The sequence below is a fragment of the Papaver somniferum genome, chromosome 7 (assembly GCF_003573695.1).
Source record: "Papaver somniferum cultivar HN1 chromosome 7, ASM357369v1, whole genome shotgun sequence".
Taxonomy (NCBI): domain Eukaryota; kingdom Viridiplantae; phylum Streptophyta; class Magnoliopsida; order Ranunculales; family Papaveraceae; genus Papaver; species Papaver somniferum.
This window is the reverse complement of record NC_039364.1, coordinates 134,391,680-134,412,632: the sequence shown is the minus strand read 5'-3', so window position 1 is coordinate 134,412,632 and position 20,953 is coordinate 134,391,680. Positions and strand designations below refer to the sequence as shown.

The following is a 20,953-nucleotide window of genomic DNA, read 5'->3' as shown; positions in this document are numbered from 1 at the left end:
CTTTGACGAAAGGTTTGCCCAAGGAGATAGTTAGTAAAGCATCGAAGGGGATGGGGCTTAGGCTCAAATAATTAAATTTGCCATGAAGGATACTCAACCTTGCTGACTGGAGATTCCAATAACAAGGTTTCGAATGAGACAACTAATTTATGGTGGATAAAGGTAAACATTATCAGAGAATTTCATTCTCTGTCCCTTCCCTATGGTGTTGATGTGATAGTGTGACTGCATGTGGAGGATGACTTTTAATTAAGTCTTAATGAGTTCTATAGTTTCAATTTAAGATTGAAGTGGGGTGTAGCAGTAAACACTCTTGATGGAACTCACCTATCTGAATGAGGAAGTGGGTCGCTTCCAATGAGAATGGAGCCGATTCTCTAAAGCATTTTGAGAAACGGGATATGTCCAGGGACAAAATGGAAAAAATGGCACAAACTTAGCAACACTTGGAGGATATCATGCATGGATGTTATTAGAATTACACCAAACGCTAGCAGTTCAAGACATAGTTCACTGTCTAGCTAGTAGTTCCGGTAACTTCTCTCTAAGCAAGGTTCAAGACCTCATGGACACCTTTGCCTAAATGGTATTTTCCGTACTCTGATTTTTCGTTTTTTACCGAGATTTCATTCATGTGGGGGATTGTTGGAGAAAATGAGTTATTTAATAAATGATTTGGTCTTGGTGTGGTTTGATCTCATGACCTAAGGGTCTAATGATACTCACTCATTTTCGAGTGAATGAAATGGAACCTTTAGTCCCACATTTTGGAAAACTAAAGAGGTGCTCCACTATATTACCATGTTCTCATGGATATGTTGTAAAACAATGTGGGTGGAGCGGGTGGGGCGAAAAATACATGTTTCGACCCATGCCCATGCGCGTGTACCAAGCACCAAGTCCGTGTCTACTTGAAATTATTTTTTGCAAGTTTTTAACTTGATAAATAATTTATTTAAGAGTTTTATTTATGGAAAATTCCTTTTTTGTGTTTAATTGTTTTACAAGAAACAAAACTCGTTTTATAAGAAAAAACCTAAATTTAACTTGATTTGCAAGTTAATTTTCCTATAAATACAACTCGAAAATCTCTTTTCAAAACACACTAGCAGCGACCATCTCTAGGTCTTTTCTTCATCTTCTTGCTTTTATTTTCGTGCGGCGTTTTACTTCCATCCTCGTTGCTGAGTTTAATAGTGGGTAACTTGTATTGTGCTAATACAAGTTATATCGGGCAGTCTTATCCTGGACACATCTTCGCACGTTGGGGTTTAGCATTACTTTAGAGTATACCCGCGAACTAATGTGTTAAGGACGGCTTGTTGAACCTGTGATTCTGCCCTCATCAATTTGTTCGTGGTAGAGTTGTTTGATACGGTTCTTTATATTTATTGTTTGATACATCTGACGTTTCTTCTATTGTTGCAAGACTCCAACAGAATGTGCTCCAACAGTAACACTGAAATTGTAAGAAGAAGAAAAATGCTATTATTGTAAGCATATATCATATAAACAAATGTTAAGATGGTAATGTTTGATATATGATAATAATGTAAAACCTGGATTCCGCGATTTTTTATTGTATTTTTGGTGCTCTCTGACGCAAAGCAATGATGTATAGTGACAGAGGACTAACCTTCGTCTCCTTCTCAACCTAATGAAAGATTTGTCGATGAATAACCAGTCACGAATGGAAACATGAAATAAAACTAAAAAGAAATTACGGTTAGCATCTGTAACATAAAATCCTAACTGTAAATACCTACGGTTAGCTACATGAAGTCGAAACTAACCGTAAACAAATTACGGTTGGCTACTTACCATTATCAACGTAATTCAGGGTTTTTACCGTTACTTAGACAAAAAAAGAACTAACCGTATCAAACTTACAGTTGGTTTGTCTTAAATCAAACCCAACCGTAATTAGTTTTAGAAAACTTTACTCAGGAACATATACGTTTGGGTTTTATGAGACTCGGACCCAACCGTAAAACAATATACGGTTAGAAAATTGGATAAACCTAACCGTAACTGGTTTTTCAAACCTAATTTTTCTACTTATTTCAATAAATCAAACAACTTCAAACACAAAACATGGGAAAAAAATAGATGCGTTTCTGGGTGCGGTTGAGGAGTTTGGAATTCTGCAATCAATTTGCTTCTTCCTCATCTTTAGTAGAGATTTCAATCCACCACGTTAAGTTTTTCGAATCGCCGATTAATAGAAAATGATGAAGTGAATTGAAGTTACTGTGAAGGAGAGGGAGAGAAAGAGGAGAGGAAGAGGAGCAGTTTTTCTTTGAGTTAGAATAGAAAAGATTAGGCTTTTAGTTAAAGGATAATCTACACATTTTGTATTTCTATTAGAATATCCCATAACCATTTTTTTGGACACTAAAAATCCAAATGAAGCCCCTCTATTGAAATGTTACGTCCCAATAATAACCTTCTATTTAAATGAATAATGCTCCTTTCTCCGGGGGGCTGGAGCCGGGTTCGGCTAGAAGTAGTGAGAGCAGAAGAGAGGCGAGACCCGAGCACTAAAAAGCAGTAACAACCACTAGTTCATATGACGTGAAAGCAACTTTCAACTGACTTAACTCAGTGCGGAGAGAGATTAAGAATTTCACCACTTGCATAATCATCCTCCATGAATAAAATCAGCAAAGAAAAACCAGAATTCTGAAATCAGATAAAACAATTACAACTGGAGAAAGAAACAAGTTTCGGTAAGTATATTCACCGATCATCTCATCTTCAAACAAAATAATTGTTTTTCCTTAGTCTAGAATTTTGCTCCTCTCATGTGATTTTCCCGGGAAATTCAGTTCCCTTTTTTTTTCTCTCTATTTTGTGACTTGAAATCAACAAGTTTGATATGTTATCTTCACTTAAAGTTTCTTTCTGATGGTTGATAAGATATTGATGACTTCACTATGATAACTATTTGATGAAGTTTGCCTGTGGATTTCTTCAGTTTTAGCAATTGCTTGTATAGATAAACATGTAATTCTTCTAATTTTCTGGACATGCAAATGTTGATTGACTTGAATTTGATGATGATCTTAGAAGAAAGAAATGTAGAGTGCAAAAGAAATTCGATGAAGTTCTCTCGAGTTTATCCCAGAGACACGAAATTAGAATCTGGCTACTCTATGGTTTTTTTTTTTTTTTGGTATATTTCTTGTTTACTAATTTTATATTTTATGTATAATCTTATGTTTATCAGGTTATCCATGGCTAAAGATAACTCTGTCGGTGTTGAATCTCCACGGCGAAGGTCTGGTCTTCTGAGAGATCAAGTTCAATTATTAAAGAAAAGGGATTCTGATCGGTTTGAGATTGTCCCAATTCAAGATGCCTTGTCGTTTGAGAAGGGTTTCTTTATTGTGATCCGGGCATGCCAATTATTGGCACAAAAAAATGAAGACCTAATATTGGTAGGAGTAGCAGGTCCTTCTGGGGCTGGGAAGACTGCATTTACTGAGAAGATTCTCAATTTCATGCCCAGCATTGCTGTTATTTCCATGGACAACTACAATGATGCTAGCCGCATTATTGATGGGAACTTCGACGGTAAAATCTAATTATATTCTTAAGAGGTTCCACTGTACTCAAAAATGTATTTGGATGTATAGGCATTGACATGGTTTTAAGCAAAACCCCTTCTTAAGTTGATTGCTGTTAATTTAACTGTTTGTTACTTACACAGCTTTATGTAGAAATTCCTTACAAACTCATTTATAGATATATGAATTCCCATTTAGAAAGAATATAAGTAGATAATCAAGGCAGTAAGATTTAAATTTTGTCTTCCTCCTTCAAATGAACATGCCAAAATCAAGGTTGTAAGATTTAATCTTCAAGTGTACATGCCAAAATCTTGCTGAAAATATTTAGGTTTTGACCTTTGGCAAATCAATGTCCTTCTGGTTGTCTATACTTTTGACAATTTTTGGCCTGGGAGTATAAGATTATGCAGGATAGTGGTGGAAAGACTATACAGGTCTAACAGTTTTCATGCATGGAACAGATCCGCGCTTGACAGACTATGATACACTGCTTGAGAATATCCGTGGTCTAAAAGAGGGGAAACCAGTTGAGGTGCCAATATATGACTTCAAGTCTAGCAGCCGAACAGGATACAGGTTGGACTGTACCTGATGAACAGTTAGTAGTTTATAATAATGGTTCTGATGGTTTTAATGATCTTCCACTCGATGTTTATTAGCTTAGGATACTTTCTCATTAGGCAAAAAGGAAAAGGAACAGTATGAAGCAAAACAAAAATGAAACAGAAAAATAACTTCCAGTTAGATAAGGAGAAAGCTACATTTCTTTTGTCTAGTTTAGCATATTGAGGTTGTGACTCCACTGACTCGGTTTCCTTGGTTACTAAGTTCGAGAGTATATGATTGAGCTGTTATTATGTTCAAACTTATTTATTCCAATATAGCTATAGTATATTGTACTTCTCAGCTCTTTTGGTTAATAATTTAGTAGACAATTACATTTTCAGTAACTCTTGTATTTCGTTCTTAAACTCAAGCTTTTTCCTCCTCTTTCTCTACCCAATAAATTCTGGAAATATGACGCTAAGAACTTTTTGTTCCTCGCACCAGGACAGTTGAGGTCCCAAGCTCTCGGATTTTGATTATTGAAGGCATTTATGCTCTGAGTGAAAAGTTGCGACCGTTGCTAGACCTTCGAGTCTCAATCACTGGTGGGGTTCACTTCGATCTCGTTAAACGTGTTTTACGGGATATACAACGTGCAGGCCAAGAACCAGAAGAAATAATCCATCAAATCTCTGAAACGGTTCTTTCACTGCCATTTTCAATGTTACTTAATATAGAAAGAAAAACTGTTACTAACTTGTGTGGTTCTTTTTCCACAGGTGTATCCAATGTACAAGGCTTTTATTGAACCAGATCTGCAAACAGCACATATAAAAATAACCAACAAATTCAATCCATTCACAGGGTTCCAGAATCCCACTTATGTTTTAAAGGTTAATCCCAACTAAATTCCGTGTTTAGTTTTGTTACAATGTTAGTTACTCTCACTGTTATAGAGAGAGTTTCAGTGCCAACTTCTTAGCCAATCTTCATCCTGTGGATAAACTTGTTAATATTAGGGAAGAGGACCTCTTAGCAAGCCTCTCACAACCTGTCCTGAGTTGCTAGAGATTGTGAATAATGATAAGTAAGATAAAGTGTATTACAGGTCTTAGGGTCTGCATTGGCCTTTTGCTGTTTTGTTTGTTTGTTTGATGTCTGAGGCGTCCCAAACCTAGCGAAATATGTCAAAACAACAAATACAACAAAAAGTCAAAAAGCCTTGTTTCTGAAGAGGTGCTGACTATTTAGTTTTTGAAACACTCTTTCAACCGATCTTGTATTTGTTCTTTTCTATCAGCAACTAGTTTATGAAATGATGAAATTCAATAATGTATTGTTCTCTGTCCTGCAGTCGCGAAAGACTCTTACTGTTGATCAAATCAAAGCCGTGATTCCTGAAGTGCATACAGAAACCACCGAAGAAACGTATGATATTTATCTTCTTCCACCGGGTGAAGATCCTGAAGCTTGTCAATCGTACCTGCGCATGCGAAACAGAGATGGGAAATACAACCTGATGTTTGAGGTCTATCCTTCAGGAACTTATATTTCTTTTCATGTTCCCGGTTAAAAGAGAAACTAATCATATTTCAAGGTTATAATGGGGAAAACTTTCATGACTTTTGGTTCAGGAATGGGTTACCGATAGTCCATTCATAATATCACCACGAATATCTTTTGAAGTAAGTGTGCGGCTTCTTGGTGGATTAATGGCCTTGGGTTACACTATAGCAGCCATACTTAAAAGGCATAGTAGTGTTTTCTTCAGTGAAAAGGTCTGTCTGAAGATGGATTGGTTAGAACAACTAAATCGTCACTACGTTCAGGTATTACATCAAGGCTCCTGAGAAGAAAGATTAGTGATATCTCATATCTGATTAAGTGGGCCCACTTTAATATCATCTTCGATTAAGGTTCCTTTATATAAAATACAATGCACTAACATGAAAATGTTTAATGGTATTGGTGAGGTGCAAGGTAAAGACCGTTTATACGTGAACATGGTGGCAGAGCATCTAGGTTTGGGAGGTTCATATGTTCCTCGCACATACATTGAACAGATTCAATTCGAAAAGCTTGTAAATGAAGTTATGGTATGAAATCATAATATATCAAATTGATCGTCCGCGTTTATCTTGTTTACATGTGTTACTAATCTAATCATCTCACAGGCACTGCCTGAGGATCTGAAGTCAAAACTCATTGAGGAGGATTTCGCTTCATCACCGAAAGAAGCTATTTCACGACTATCAACAGACACGGCTGCAACGAGAAACACAAATGCTAAGAGGTTTTGTTGCTCGACCTTTTCTATATTATACTTTACATATTTCTTACTGATACCTTAAGTTGGGTCACCGTCACACATAATGAGCATTACACATTCTGGCCCAACTGAGAGGCATAGACCACAAGTTTCATTCTTTGTTTCAGAGTAAAGTTTCATTCTTTGTTTCAGAGTAAAAACGGAGAAGAAAAAAATCTTATAATGTACTTGTGACTTGTGTAGTTTATTTAGTTTATAATTTGTATAAATCTGTAATTTTTTCTCATTTTCTTTTCTTTTTTGACTATAGAACAATAATTATTTCTCTTATAATTCATTTTTCTTTGGGTTATGTATATCTTTAGCTGTAATTGGTATTAAACGTATTTTAAACAGCGGCGTGTCACAATCATATTCTGCACTTCGGGAGAGGAGTCAATCCAAGTTGGCTAAACTTTCAGTTCACAATTTAAGCTTCAATGCTAGACAGCCAGATTCACCAGCTCTACATGCAAACCAGGTATAGATGCCTTTGCTGATTAGTTTTAGTCTATCTAAAGCATTGCAAAAGTCTAAAGCATCAATTGATAATCTTGTCTTTTCCTCTTTTATAGGGCGTGATTACTCAACTTTCTGAGCAAATTACCACTCTTCATGAGAGGTTGGATGAGTTCACATCCCGAATGGAAGAGCTGAATTCGAGGTTGACAACTGAGAAAGCTTCTTTAAGCCAACAAAACTTGTCCCTGCAAGCTGAAGCTTGCAATGGATCTGCACCTCACCTCATGCCTGGTTTAGGCAATGGTTCTCATTTACCCAAATCCTCATCTTCGTCTCAGTTAGTGAAGGACTCTCCGTTGATGGAAGAGGTATTTGATTGACCCCTCATCCTTCAATTAGAGTCGTGTTTACTTTATTTTCTTATTAGTTTTTCCTGTCATGAACAGATCAACACCATTGTACGAGGGCAACATCAGGTAATGCACCAATTAGACAATCTCAGTAACTTTCTTCGTGAGAGTTTGACTGAGAGGTCAGACCAAGGCAGAACGAACAGCAGTGGTGGACTTGCTGATTTTGAATTTGTCGGGGTTCCTCTTGTTCTCACATTGGCGATTGCTGGTGTAGGAATCTTCTTGTTCAAGAGCTTATCTTCCTAAAACGGATTCCATGGGTGATTTTTCAGCTCTATTTGAAAATGTACAGCTTTTACATTTGTGTCTGCTCGTAAATTTGGTTTTGATATTAATAAATGAAGCAATACTAAATATCAAGGCAAATAATGGTTCTTAAAGAGCATGTATAATGAAATGGATTGGGTTCATATTTTGATTAGAAAAGAAGAGTTGTTTATTTAATTAGTTTCATCACAGAACCCCTTTGATGAAGCTAATCAAAATGCTTGTTGGCTAAACAGACTTGAATCTGAATGTTTTCAATTTTTATGTGTCGATGGATTCCGGGGTTAGTACTTGTGTGGGGAGTCATAACAGCTCTAAAACCATTATAATGTGTTGCACCCTAGTGTTAAAGCTTGAGAAAATGACAAGTATTCTCGGTCCGTGACGAACACCGACACTGGTACCATGTCATGTCATAATTTAGGCCTATTCCTATGTGCCATGTCAAAAAAATGAGTTTGGCATGCCACATGAGTTTCCCCACTATAGTAAATATGGTAAATTTGATTAAAAATATATATTTAATTGTGTTGGGTGGAATCCTAACGAATAAAATATATATTTGTGTTTGTGTGGTGGGGCATTTACAAAAAGTTTAGTATTATAACTAATATGTAACCCGTGCTACGTACCGGGACTGATGAAAATTGTCGACTGGTGTGGAGGGGCTTCGCCCCGCGCCCGTTGCCAAGATGCATTTAAACATCTTCAAAAAATCTTGATTAGTTCGACTATTATTAATGGATATAAAAGTTTGATACTTCAAACTACTTTTTTGTGTAATTAAAATGCTATATATATATAGTTCAAAATGATTTGCACACGATAAAAGTATGAATTTTAGATAAGTGTATTATGTACACCTTTGACAATAGCAACTAAAAGCATCAACTAAATGTTTTATATTACTGTAGCTAGATTTTTGTTTGAATTGTAGTTAATCTGAAAAGGGTTTTCAAACATCATTGGTTGATCAATTACCAACATGTTCACCACTATTCATCCCACACCGTCAAGAAATAAGAATTAAAAAGACCTAATCTCTTTTAAATTGTTTGGTCTGGTCTAAATCAACATGAGAACCAAAAGTTAGCTTTAACTAGAAACTATGCAAAGTATAACTGAAGCATAGAATGCCATCTAATAGATTAATTATTGTAATGAAATCCATTTAATTAAGAAATTTCATGACTTAAGCATAAACTTGATGATCGTCCTTAAATAACTACAATGAAATTTATTTACTTCAAAATTGTCACGACTTAAGCCTAAATTTGATTATCGTCCTTGTAGCCTAGATATAAAATTTTATATTTTTATGTTTATGTGTGTAATTCTTCATATTATGTGATAATTTCTTTCTAGTTGGATTAATGGACGCTGCTTATTTTTGTTTCTTGTTGTAGAGTTAACATTTATGAGTGATTTTTTCTCACTCGTAGAACTCTATTATTGGCTAAAAAGATAAGAGACACTAAAATCTCATAACCAACCAACAAAGGTAAATAGGTAACATAAAACTACATGGAGCACAAATGCAAGAAACTTTCACCTTCATAGATTAACTACCAAATGAGAAGCAAAGCTAAATAACAGTTTAAGAAATTAAGCTTTTATTCATTTAAGTATAATAAGTTTATTTTAAGTATAATAACTTTCACTTGCTTATTTAAGTACAATAAGTTTATTTTCATATATAAATTTTAATATGATGTAGTGATGCTCAAAAACAACGCCATGTCGCCAACCCACTTAAACCGCATAGCCACAAAATGAAGAAAATGATTAAAGAGGTTACATGACTGGATGATCCTTTTTATGGGTATTTTTTCTATTGCTCCACCAACAATCTCAGCTGACGCATCTTGCTCAAACAATGCATGATCAAAACACCTACATTTTCTGCATATATGCACAAAAAGATACACATAAGATATGTTCATGATATGTGAAAGTAAAGTATAAAGAGATCAGAGACAGTTGGGCAAGTTTAACAAATAACTATCTCCTTCGGCAATGTTGCGCATAAATTTTCCTTACTTCCAAAAAAAATATATGTTAATCTGGATTTGGAAGGAGGTAAATTATTGTCAACCTAATCCAAAATATTTGCTCTACCACACATGCTTCTAACTGTTCCATATGTTAAACAAAAAAAGTACATGGAAATTCATTAAACTAAATTAACATAAGGCCCAAAAATTTTCCAACAATAAGATAAAAACGTTTTGCATGTACTCCATCAGCTTCGTTGACCATTCAGCACCATCAACATGTAAGCTTTTCACTCGAATAAGTCAACAATGTCAATTATTATGGCCTTGGTGATGTCTAATCATGAATCAATTTGCTAGGAGATCAGATAACGAAAAATAGTTCAATTATTTTTCATATGAAATATCATGTGGAAAACTTAAAAAAATAGTCCGGATTTGTTGACTCCCCTTCTACTTACCTAAGGACATCTTTCATAGTTCCATAATTAACACCATACTAACATGTCATATCAGTGGGTAGGATCCCACTATAGGCCGATGTTTGTCAGTCATATTCTCAAGTAACCTGATTTTATATTTTACAAACTATACAAACAATGGATGAGTATATATGAGATCATTTTAGGGTTTAAGCAGCTCAACAACCAACAACATACACCTAATAACATAGTACTTTAATATCATTTATTTCTACAAAAATTTCCTTTTACTCCAAAAAACATCACGACTCCACTCTATTACATCCCTAGTTACTAAGGCCGAATCTCATGGACCATATATAGAAATGCAAAAGAACTAATAGAGCATCAATCCTAGTAAATTGGGGATCAATCCCAAACCGGTGTTATGACGTCAATCCTAATAAACTGGGGCTCAATCACCAACCCGCGTTATGACATGATCCAACCTATCTATATATGATTAAAAATCCAAATGCAAACAAAAATAATGAGCATGTTGTGGAAGGCATGCGGAGTTGTTGGTTTTGTTGAATGACTAATGTACAAAAAGAAAGATGATGGGTCTAGACGTTTCAAAGTTACTATTGGTCATAAACCACGTACATCTACATGTATTCCAAGAACAGAACTGATGACAAAAGCTTTCAAGAACAGAACTGATGGCAAAAAAATAAGAATGACTCACATAATCAATGTTAAGTTAACAATACCTTTCCTTCTTAATGAAATGTGAAACCATGTGCTTCTAAAATTTCATTGATCAAACAAACTTATTCTTGCATGATTCACTTTGTTTACCAAATAAGACTTTATCCAGAGCGTAAATGATAATTATAACGTAACCTCAATTTATTAAGAACAAAATCTATTTTAAAAATCAATGCAAAAAAAATCTTGGTGCCTGCAATGTTTTGTAAAAGGAGGGGTATACATACCCTTTGAACTACATATAGGACTAACAATAGATTGAGATCAAAAAATTGTTCTTGGATGTGCACTTTTTTTCCAATCGCATAAATTACTCCCTCTATTTATCAACTCTACTTTATAGACAAATGCACACAAACCTTGTGGAATAGAAGTTTCAGTAAGAGACCAATTGTAGTTTCGAATTTTCTTGATCGTATACTGTATATTTGTATCTAAAGAAACTCAAATTAACACGATGTCCTCCTAGGCTCCAACAAATTTCAATGGGTCTTTCTGATTCCTATCTTTATACTTTAACTGTATTTGATCTCCGTAATTGTTAGAATTGGCATCCCTAGAGTAGTCGACAATTCCTGAATGGTCCAGTCCACAACATCGATTTTATGATGTAAAATGGAGTGATGCTTACCAACTTTGATGCATTTTGTTGATAGGATTGTACATAGTTTTACACGGACTAAACAATTTTATGAAGTCTAATTAATCCAAGCCAATAAGAAAATCCTATAAGCCCAATGTGATTAGAGTGGGAATTAAAAAAATTGTTTCCTTTACATATACTCAAGACCTTTGTGTGTGTCCTTTACCATGACAACCTATCTCAAACTCAAATGACATACTTTTTTGTTGTCATGCACAGTTAGCAATTAGATCCATGCCCATCAAAAATAAATAAAGGAAAAATTGTAAAACGGTCATACTATTAAGACCCGATTTACAAAGTAGTCATACTGTTACAAACTATTAACAAAATGGGCATACTTCCGTTAAATAGAGAGTTAAGTGGTGACTCACAGTTAAATATGATAATGAAATTACCTACATATCCTTCATATTTATCTTTTCATACATAACTTCAATTCTACCTTCATTATAGTTTTTTTGATGGTGGTGTTATTTGTAAGTGATGGTGTCGCCGCTTACATATCGTTACATCGCATTCAGGTTCGTTAGAACGCATTTTGGATCGTTACACCGTATTCACCCAAAGGGTTCATCGCCTCCCCTTTGGGGTTTAGTGAATATTCTTAAGCTTCCACCACCACCACCATCGCTTCATCACCACCACATCAACCAAGTTATTAAATGAAGAGGGTATTTTGGAGGAGGGTATTATGGGAAAAGTTAACACTGTTTTATTCAAAAATGTTAAATCGGGTGGAAGTGTGACCATTTTGTAATCGAAATACAAAAGTATGATCATTTTGTGAACGAATTACAAAAAGTATGACCATTCTGTAATTGGCCCATAAATAAATAGTTATCAAAGACATTCCATAATCAAGAACTCATATTATAGCACCAACACTTCCAAACCAAAAAAGTTCTCATAACTACAATGTTAGAAAAAATGGAAAAAAAGTAAACTCACTAAGTTATATCCTTCATCAAGCCTAGATTGAAGGAGATGGAAATATTTTGTCGGTAGGGCATCCCACCATCAGAGTCTGAACTGCGTTTGGAATCCATATGTCTCTCTTCTCTTGCGTACCCTTACAGATGCAGAATTTCCTCTTTCCTCCACTTGTTCAACTGGTATGAATTATTTTTCAACAAATCCATCAAACCAAACAACGTTTGGAATCTATTTGTCTCTATTCTCTTACGTACCCTTACAGATGCAGAATTTTCTCCTTCCTCTCTACTTGTTCTACTGGTAGAGAACTTTTTTTCAACAAATCCATCAAACCAAACAACAAATATATACTTACCAAGTAGTAAAAGTCTCAATTGTATATACAATTCGCGATGCAATAAACTCAACTCGTGCTTAAAATAAGGTTTTGGTAATTAAAATAAGGTTTTGGTATTTTCTTTTCGTGATCGTATCCCTGGGCATTCGAGTATTTACCTTTGCTTCATCTAGATGTATTCTTGGTTGTCTACCAACTGCTTCTAGTTGCAATCATACTCCAGGCACTTCAAATACATTGGTTTCAAACAAAAATAATACAAAAAACATATAGACAACTAAATGCACATTGAACAGCCATGTACACCCCTGCATTTGAGCCAAAAAAATACAAATATTAATTCAATTTCTCTTGTTTGTCTTCTCCATCATCGCACCCAACAAATTAGAACTGACCATTTACTCTTGCTTCTTCAGGCGTTGACAACCATCATTGTATCGACAGAAGGAAATTCTAATCCTACTCTTACATTATTATATGATGCACATGAACCGTCCAAGGGATTATTAGAATTCCTAATGATAAACGTCTGAATAAATTTTTCTAAGTTGTAGCATCTAATAATCAATAAACGATGATAAATGGTATCTACGTACCCATGAATTGTAAATATGCTCTCTAAAAGAATCAAGGATTTGACACAATTAAGAACATAATATAATGGAATCCACAACTTTAAAAATGAAATGGAGATAAGCTAAGCCGGTTAGTGGACGGAAATATGAATATCACTACTCATTCTTAAAATATTTAACGATTATTCAAACATTAATAATCACCTGCAAGGCAAAAAAAATTCATGAAAATTCCAATGAAAATTGAAATTCCAACTACAAATTCATAAAAGTCCACCCATAATCTTACTAATATAAAAAAAAAGGTATTTTGGTTGGTCACAAAATGACAAAATAGCTTGGTGTAATCTTGATATTATTAATATAACCTTAAATATCAATCATTACATAAACAATCTTATATATTCACATGTTCACATAAATGTCATTGTTATAAAAATGCATCAATTTTTTTAAAAACTTGATATCTTTCGAAATACACAGGGGATTTTTGTAAAATTAACATATTTGGAAAGCTCTTTGAAATACCTATGTAATGAGTACAAATAAGAATGTTAAATTTTATTTTACGAAAAAAATATCATTATTATCGAATTTGATATTGTTAAAAGAGAAAAATTCAAGCATGTGCATCGCACATGTGGCATCACTAGTAATAGGAAAGAAAAGAAAAGGGAACTTCAAACTTTAGTATAAATTCAGTACCTCATAATTGTTGGCTAGCATTGTACAGCAGCCCAACATTAGTATAGCAACCATGTATATTAGGAACATCTTGGACCTATTTGTTGTTGAATTTGAGGTCTGATCTAAAGAAATCTCAATTGATGACGAAAAAAATAAATCAAAAGAGTTGATGATGTGGAAAGCCAAAATTTAATATGTAAATTAATGTTGTGGAAAACCCAAAATTCAATTGTTTCACACGATATTTCATGCAAATCAGATCAATTTGGATTAAAATTCAAATTCAAAACGATTGCGTAAGTAAATAAAACTTCAAATTAAATAAAAACATAAATCTGCCCTTGCTTAGCACGTTTCTCAATTCCCATAATAAGTTTTTTTCCTTAAAAATGGATAAAAATAAGAAAAAGGGTTTACCTAATGAGAGATAAAAATCCTGATTTTTTTCTTTTTGACAATTTTAAGGTTCGTCAATTCCATTAATCAATCCTACAAATCAGGAAAAAAATGTCGTTAATAAAAGCCACCGAGTAAGTTGGCATAAGATAACACAACCATGACCATACTCCAGTAGTTAAGATAAACTTGAGTTAGCAACTTGACAATTAATGCATGGAAGTAAATCTTTAGGCCAAACAGTTATAAATCTCTATTTGTAATTAAACTCATCACCTTTCACCACAATCGGTTCAGATACTTGAGAGGAGAAGTCACAATAGCACTCAATCGGATTGAAGAGGAGTATATTGGTTCCATTACCGCGTTCCCATATACCAAACCACCTCTGCGTCTATTTGTGTTCAATCAGTTATGGTCACTACAACGATGAGACATACTTTATGTTATGCAAGACACATTTCGGTTAATCACTATATCCAAGGATTTTGACATACATATAAGAATAATGGCAAAGCAAAAGGTTGGGACATCGACAAATGGAATCAGTATGCCTAAAAATCAGAAAAACATGAATAAAAATAAACCTGGCTTGATTGGGGTATACCCAGATTAATTGGGGTATACCCAATTTTAAAGGGACTCTTTTTAAGGGTTTTAGGGGGAGTCCTAATGGGTAAGTTACAAAACTACCCTTACCCTTTCAAAAACTATTACCCTAAATCAGTTTTAATCTTTTCATTTCATCTTCTTCTCCTCCACAACCATATCGGTTCCATCACCCCCACCACCATCAAAACTCGTCGATTAATTCATTGAAATCGTCGATTCGAAAACTCCGATTAATCTTCATCAATGGATCCACCACGACGGAAGGGAACTCGTATGAAATAAGCTAATCGAAAACCCAATGAGTATAACCCTGGAATTGCAAGTTTGGCTCAAAAGAAAGTGAAGAAAAAAACCGTCGAAGAAGGAGAATTCGCATCCGCTGAAACACGAGAAATGGTGCGCTTAAGAAAGCAAGGGCTTACTTAAACTCACTCTAGTACTTCGATTTCATGTTTGCATGTTAAATTAGGTCAGCAAAATCGAAATTGTGAATTGGAAGTTGCGACGCCGGCAAGGTATTATGTTATCGACCTTGCCGGATTTTCATAGTTAGGGTTTGGCCGGCAGGCTCTTAGGTTGAAGAGCTTGCCGGCTGTTGAATACCTGTAACTGGTACTTGCAGGGCCGGAAAGTTATTAAACCTTAGACCCTGCGGGCGGTAGTTTTTTTTTCAGCCGGGTTGGTTATAATTTTTTACCTTGCCGGCTGTATTTCAAGTTTTTTGTGTCTCCTGATGCCTTGAATTTTTAAAACCGGAATGGTATTTGGATAAAACCATGCCGGCTGTTAGTTGGCCGGCAATGTATGGGTAATGGACCTTTCCGACAGGTTTAGTGAAAAATCCTTCTTTCTACTGTGTTCATACTTGTCATAAGCCGGAAGGTTATGTGAATAACACCCTGCCGGCTGCGCTTTAGCCGGCATGTAATTTGGATATTGACCCTTCCGGCCGTTGTTCCGCCGGATAGGTTATATATGTCGACCATGCCGACCTGTAATTTTTTTTTCTTAATTGTTCTTGTTCAAGTTGGAAAATGCAAAGAAGAAAGCTATGAAAGCTCTTAGTCCTCCTTCAAGACCTCCTCGTGTTGGTGATAAACTCTTGACTTCAACACATCGAGGGGCATGCGTTGTGCCGGGAACGCTCAAGATCTGTGTACTGAATGATTCCCAACCACCATCGGAATCCAGTGATTCAGACGAGACTCCAGATGAAGACCAATCAATTCCATCTGGTAGAAGAGGTGATGATGATGATGTTGATGAAAGCACTCCGGCTGCTGGAGGAGGTAACAATGATGATGATGATGGTGATCAAGAAATGCCTAATGTTGGAGGAGGTGATGATGATGATGATGATGATGATGATGGTAATGGAGATAAAGATAAGGATATCGAAGATGAAATTGTTGAAGAGGCAGTAGAAGAAGAAGGAGATGGAGAACAAACTCTACCTACGCATTTATAACAGTCTCTTGTGTGTCAAAAAATATTACAGCCTGCATCTTCTTCATTCGTATACCCTGCCGGCCATACTAGGTCGGCACTTTCTTCATTCGTCTACCTTGCCGGCCTAGTATGGTCGGCATGATCTTCATTACTCGACCTTGCCGACCTGTCAAACCTTCAGAACTGAAAGTGTGGATTTTTTCTTTGATTTTAAGTATGATTTCATACAACAGATTTGCAATCACCTTTTAGAAGTGTTTCGGTTGTGTACTTCATTTTCGTTGCAAGAGATATTCTAAAAAAAAAAAAATCTCATCAAAATTCATCCCACAAAAGTTCAATCAAAAACAAAGTTTCATAACTTCAATTCCTAAGTTTTAATCTATTCAATCAATCTAAAGTCAATTAATTAACCTAATCAGAATTTTTAGTGTTAATTAAATAAGGGCATATTAGCCATTTAAAAGATATAAGGTTAAGGGGTGGCTTGGTTTTACTTCATAATGACCAGATTTTGTCTTATTGGGTATTACCCCAATTAATATGGGTATACCCCAATCAAGCCAAAAAAATAAAAACCATAAAACCTAAACAAAACAAATAAGAAAGAAACGAAGAAAACTCTAATTAGTTACCTTGTCGCGGATAAGAGAAATTCTATTCATTATTACCATTCGAATCTGCAAACAGAGACTAAAAAATCATTGAAACAGGAAAAAAAAATCAAACCGAAATTGTGCACAAAAATCTTAAACTCTCAATTGAATACAATATAGAAGGAAAGATCAAGAGACACAATATTATTTGAGATAAAACATAGGAAGCTTAGTATTACCCGTTTGCAAAATTATGTTATGAATTACGGTTGTTTCTCCTTGAGAAATAAAAGCAGAGTTGTAGTTTATTAGATAAACTCCCAATAATGCAGGTTATCCTAGAAAGGTACATATGTTATATTCAAGCACATCTCTGCAAACATAAATTATAAAAAAGAAATTATAAAAAGCTACTTTGGATAATTTTATGTTCAATCAGTTGTACAAATCAACGGCATCTTGAAGCATCTACTGATGGTATAGAAATTGAAACTGCAAAAAATCTAAATCAAAACGAAATCCCACAAAAAATAAGAGAACAAAAGTTACCTTGTTATAGATTAAAGTAGGGATATGAATGATTTTTCATATTCATTTGTTAGGGCTAGGTTTTGTCTTTGTTTCGTAAGAAGTTGAAGATAAAAAAAAATAGCTTAAGGCTAAAAATATAATTCCTAAATTGGGGCCTATGCCACTTAATTGGGGCCTATAGCTATATGACAAAATAGGGTCACTAACAAGTAATTTCTAGAAACCCCTTAACCACTATTTTTGTTAATACCTAATATATCCTTATTAAATTAGTGATGATTAATTAAGTTAGTATTAGTTAAGAAAATTAGTGTTTGAGTTTGATTATAGTGTTAGGATTAGAGTAGAAATTCATTTCCTCTTTTAAGGTTTGGAGGGAAAGAAGAAGAAGAGGGAAAAAGAAAAAGTTAGGGTTTGTGATTTTTGTTAGCAAAATGAAACTTTATAGTGATGATGAAGACTCTAGTAGTGATGAAGAAGTGGGCGCATCATATTATCATGATTTCGATCCTACCGAATTGGATATTTTGTTGAAAGAAGAAGAGGATGTCAACCAAAGAATGCTTGAGGATATTATTCAAGCACAAGAACAAATTCGTCGAGAAGAAGAAGGTGATAATGCTTCTAATAAACAGGTATGAGTTGTAACGATCTACAAACATGCATTTGCACGTCTTGATCGCCCAAAAAGGAAAAAAAATTCAAAATAGTTTTCCAGAATCGGTTTATTCGATAACACCACATAAACCGATTCTGTGTAAAATCCCCAAATTGGGTATCATAATCGGTTTTTGTTCATCACCATATAAAACGATTGTAGTAAATTTTTGGAGAGTTGGGTACGTGACCAAAATCGGTTTATGTTGGTGATGTGCATATTCCGATTCCTTAACTTGAATAATCACGTAAGTGGACAATCGGTTTATTTTCGTATATATGTAATCTGATTCTTAAAGTTCCAGGAGAAATGTGAACAACAATCAGATTATATGACACGAGACGTGAACCGATTGTGGACTTTGAAATTTTTTACACAAAACTTTAATCGGTCTGCACATATAAACCGATTGTGGAAAATCGGTTTATTCTGTAACATATAAACCGATTTTGAATCATCAACTTGTTGATATTTGTTGTAGATTGTTGCGGCGTTCGACGAAGATCAGCCCAAACCCGTAGGTGTTGATACCTCTACCCACTATTACACCGATTTGGAATGGAAAGAAAGGAATGATGCAAAGCAATGGTTTATAGACAAGGGAATAGAGATCAAATGCGCCTTAGTTTTAGGCCGTCATTCAAGTGAAGATCGTTTGGAAATTTTTTGTGAGAGAGGTGGAAAGCAAGAAAGTCATTGGGCAAAGGAAAGATTGTACGTGAAGAAGACGACAAGGGAATACATTACTAAATCAAAAAAGTATGGTTGCCCGTTTAAGATTATAGTTAATAGACCCAAGAGACCCGATGGTAATAAGGTATACAAGTTCTCTAAAGTGATGAATGGTTGTCACAATCATGATGATCCGGAATCTCTTGTTGGACACGCGTCCGTTTGTGGGTTGAAACCACATCAATTGGAAACGGTGAGGTCGATGAAGGATTACAAATATTATGTGGATAAGGAGAAGGGGAGAAGAAGATGAATGCAAATGTATGACGATGACAGCCTTCGGATTTCCGTGTCATCACATGATCGCGAAGTACCAACAAGGAATTCCTTTTGAAATCATTGATCCGTTTTGGAAGCAACTTACTTTCAAACTACCCCCAATCGAAAAACCACTCAAATCCTTTGTGGACACGGATATTGGAAGGGAAATCATTGAGAAATTCGCAAAAAAGGATGGCTTGGGAAGAAAAGTTTTGATGTACGACTTAAAACTAGCCGTGAACCCCCATATGGTACCGGTCGGAGAACCAACGGTGCTACCGCCGATGGGAAGACCACCTACCAACATGGATAGGAAGGAAGAAAGAAAAGAGTTTAAGGTTGCAATGAGTACTGAAAAAAACCCGTTATTGAGTCATAAAAGAATCCTTTGTCGACATGAGAATGAAGACGTTAAATATGAAGATGCTAAGGTTCCAAAGAAAAGAGGTCGACCGAAGATGGGGGAAAGCGGGAAAAGTAGCGCACAAGCCAAGACAAATGTTTCAACCGTTCCTTCACACATTGAGAATGAAGAGGCACCGGCTAAGAGGAAAAGGGGTCGACCAAAGAAGGGAGAAAGCGGGACAAGTGATCCTTCGTAACATGAGGATCCAATCGCTCCTTCGCAACATGAGGATCCAGTCGCTCCTGCTCAAGAGAGTCAAGCGCCAAACAATCTATTCGTTCCTTCTCAAGAGAGTCAAGCGAGTACAACAAGAGTATCAAGGTTACATGCATGTAAGGGAGAAGCAAGACAAAAGGGTTCTATGGTGACTCTAAGGGCCGCTCTTGGTGATGGAAACACGTCTAGGGATAAATGAGGTAGACCCCATCGAACTTGTTACACCATATTTGAGGAGTATTACTCGAAACTTCCTGAAATCATTAAGCCCTATGTGTTATCCACCGACGACGTGGATGCCGATGGGAATTGTGGTTATCACGTTGCACCGGAACAAATAGGCCATATAAGTTTGGCGGACGATGAGAACCTAACCCAATGTCAATATTTTAGAAAGATGATGGCCTTGCTCCTACAAGAAGACAAGGAATTTTACATATCGATGATGAAGGAAGGAAAAACAAGAGAAGACAAAGAAGTGATTTTTGAAGAAATGGTTGTTAGAGTACAAGGGACAAAGGGGAATGGACCAATTACCCGAGAGCATTGGATGCAAATGCCTGTATGTGGTCATCTCTTGGCGGAAATGTGGAGTTGCGTTGTTCATCTATTTGGTAAGGGATCATGTTATACATACGCACCAAAATACACCATTTGGGATGAATTTCTTAAGGATCGGAGAATTGTTTTATTCAACCATAACAACATACATTATATCGGTCTTAGAGTACGTGATGATTGTCCATTACCACCGGTAGATAAGTTAAATGAGGTCTCGGAGCTCACCAACGACTGGCTTAAAAAATACGATGCCAACATGAGGCGATGGGAGGAATTGATCGAGTCGGATCAATTCGAGGGTCTCCATTTGTTGGAATGAGTATTTTCCTTATGTTAAAAACTTGATCTATCGGATGCTTATATTTTGTCGCTTTCTGATATTGTATTTTGCAAACTTGAACCAAGCTTGATGAATGAAAGTGGTTTTGTTTTTTTGGGACTCATGAAATTTGTTCCAGAATCGGACTTTAAGTTTATTTATAAAATCTGACTCTTGAAGTAGTTTGTTTCAGCTTTTTCAGAATCGGTTTATATGGAGTATAATGTAATCCGATTATTGGATACAGAGATTTTTAACTAAACAATCGGATTACATATGGTCCAAAATGATTCGAACATGAATC

At 35.4% G+C, this 20,953-nt stretch overlaps 1 protein-coding gene across 1 annotated transcript; it reads left to right on the top strand.

Annotated features, from left to right (window-relative positions):
• Positions 1-2,555: 2,555 nt before the first annotated feature.
• Positions 2,556-7,805, top strand: LOC113298491 (inorganic pyrophosphatase TTM2-like). Its single transcript, XM_026547255.1, has 12 exons — positions 2,556-2,729; positions 3,230-3,576; positions 4,034-4,148; positions 4,623-4,818; positions 4,898-5,011; positions 5,473-5,646; positions 5,753-5,947; positions 6,092-6,214; positions 6,293-6,411; positions 6,784-6,907; positions 7,002-7,256; positions 7,335-7,805. The coding sequence occupies exons 2-12, from the start codon at positions 3,237-3,239 to the stop codon at positions 7,545-7,547; spliced, it is 1,968 nt and encodes a 655-aa protein (XP_026403040.1). The 5' UTR covers positions 2,556-2,729; positions 3,230-3,236; the 3' UTR covers positions 7,548-7,805.
• Positions 7,806-20,953: the final 13,148 nt, after the last annotated feature.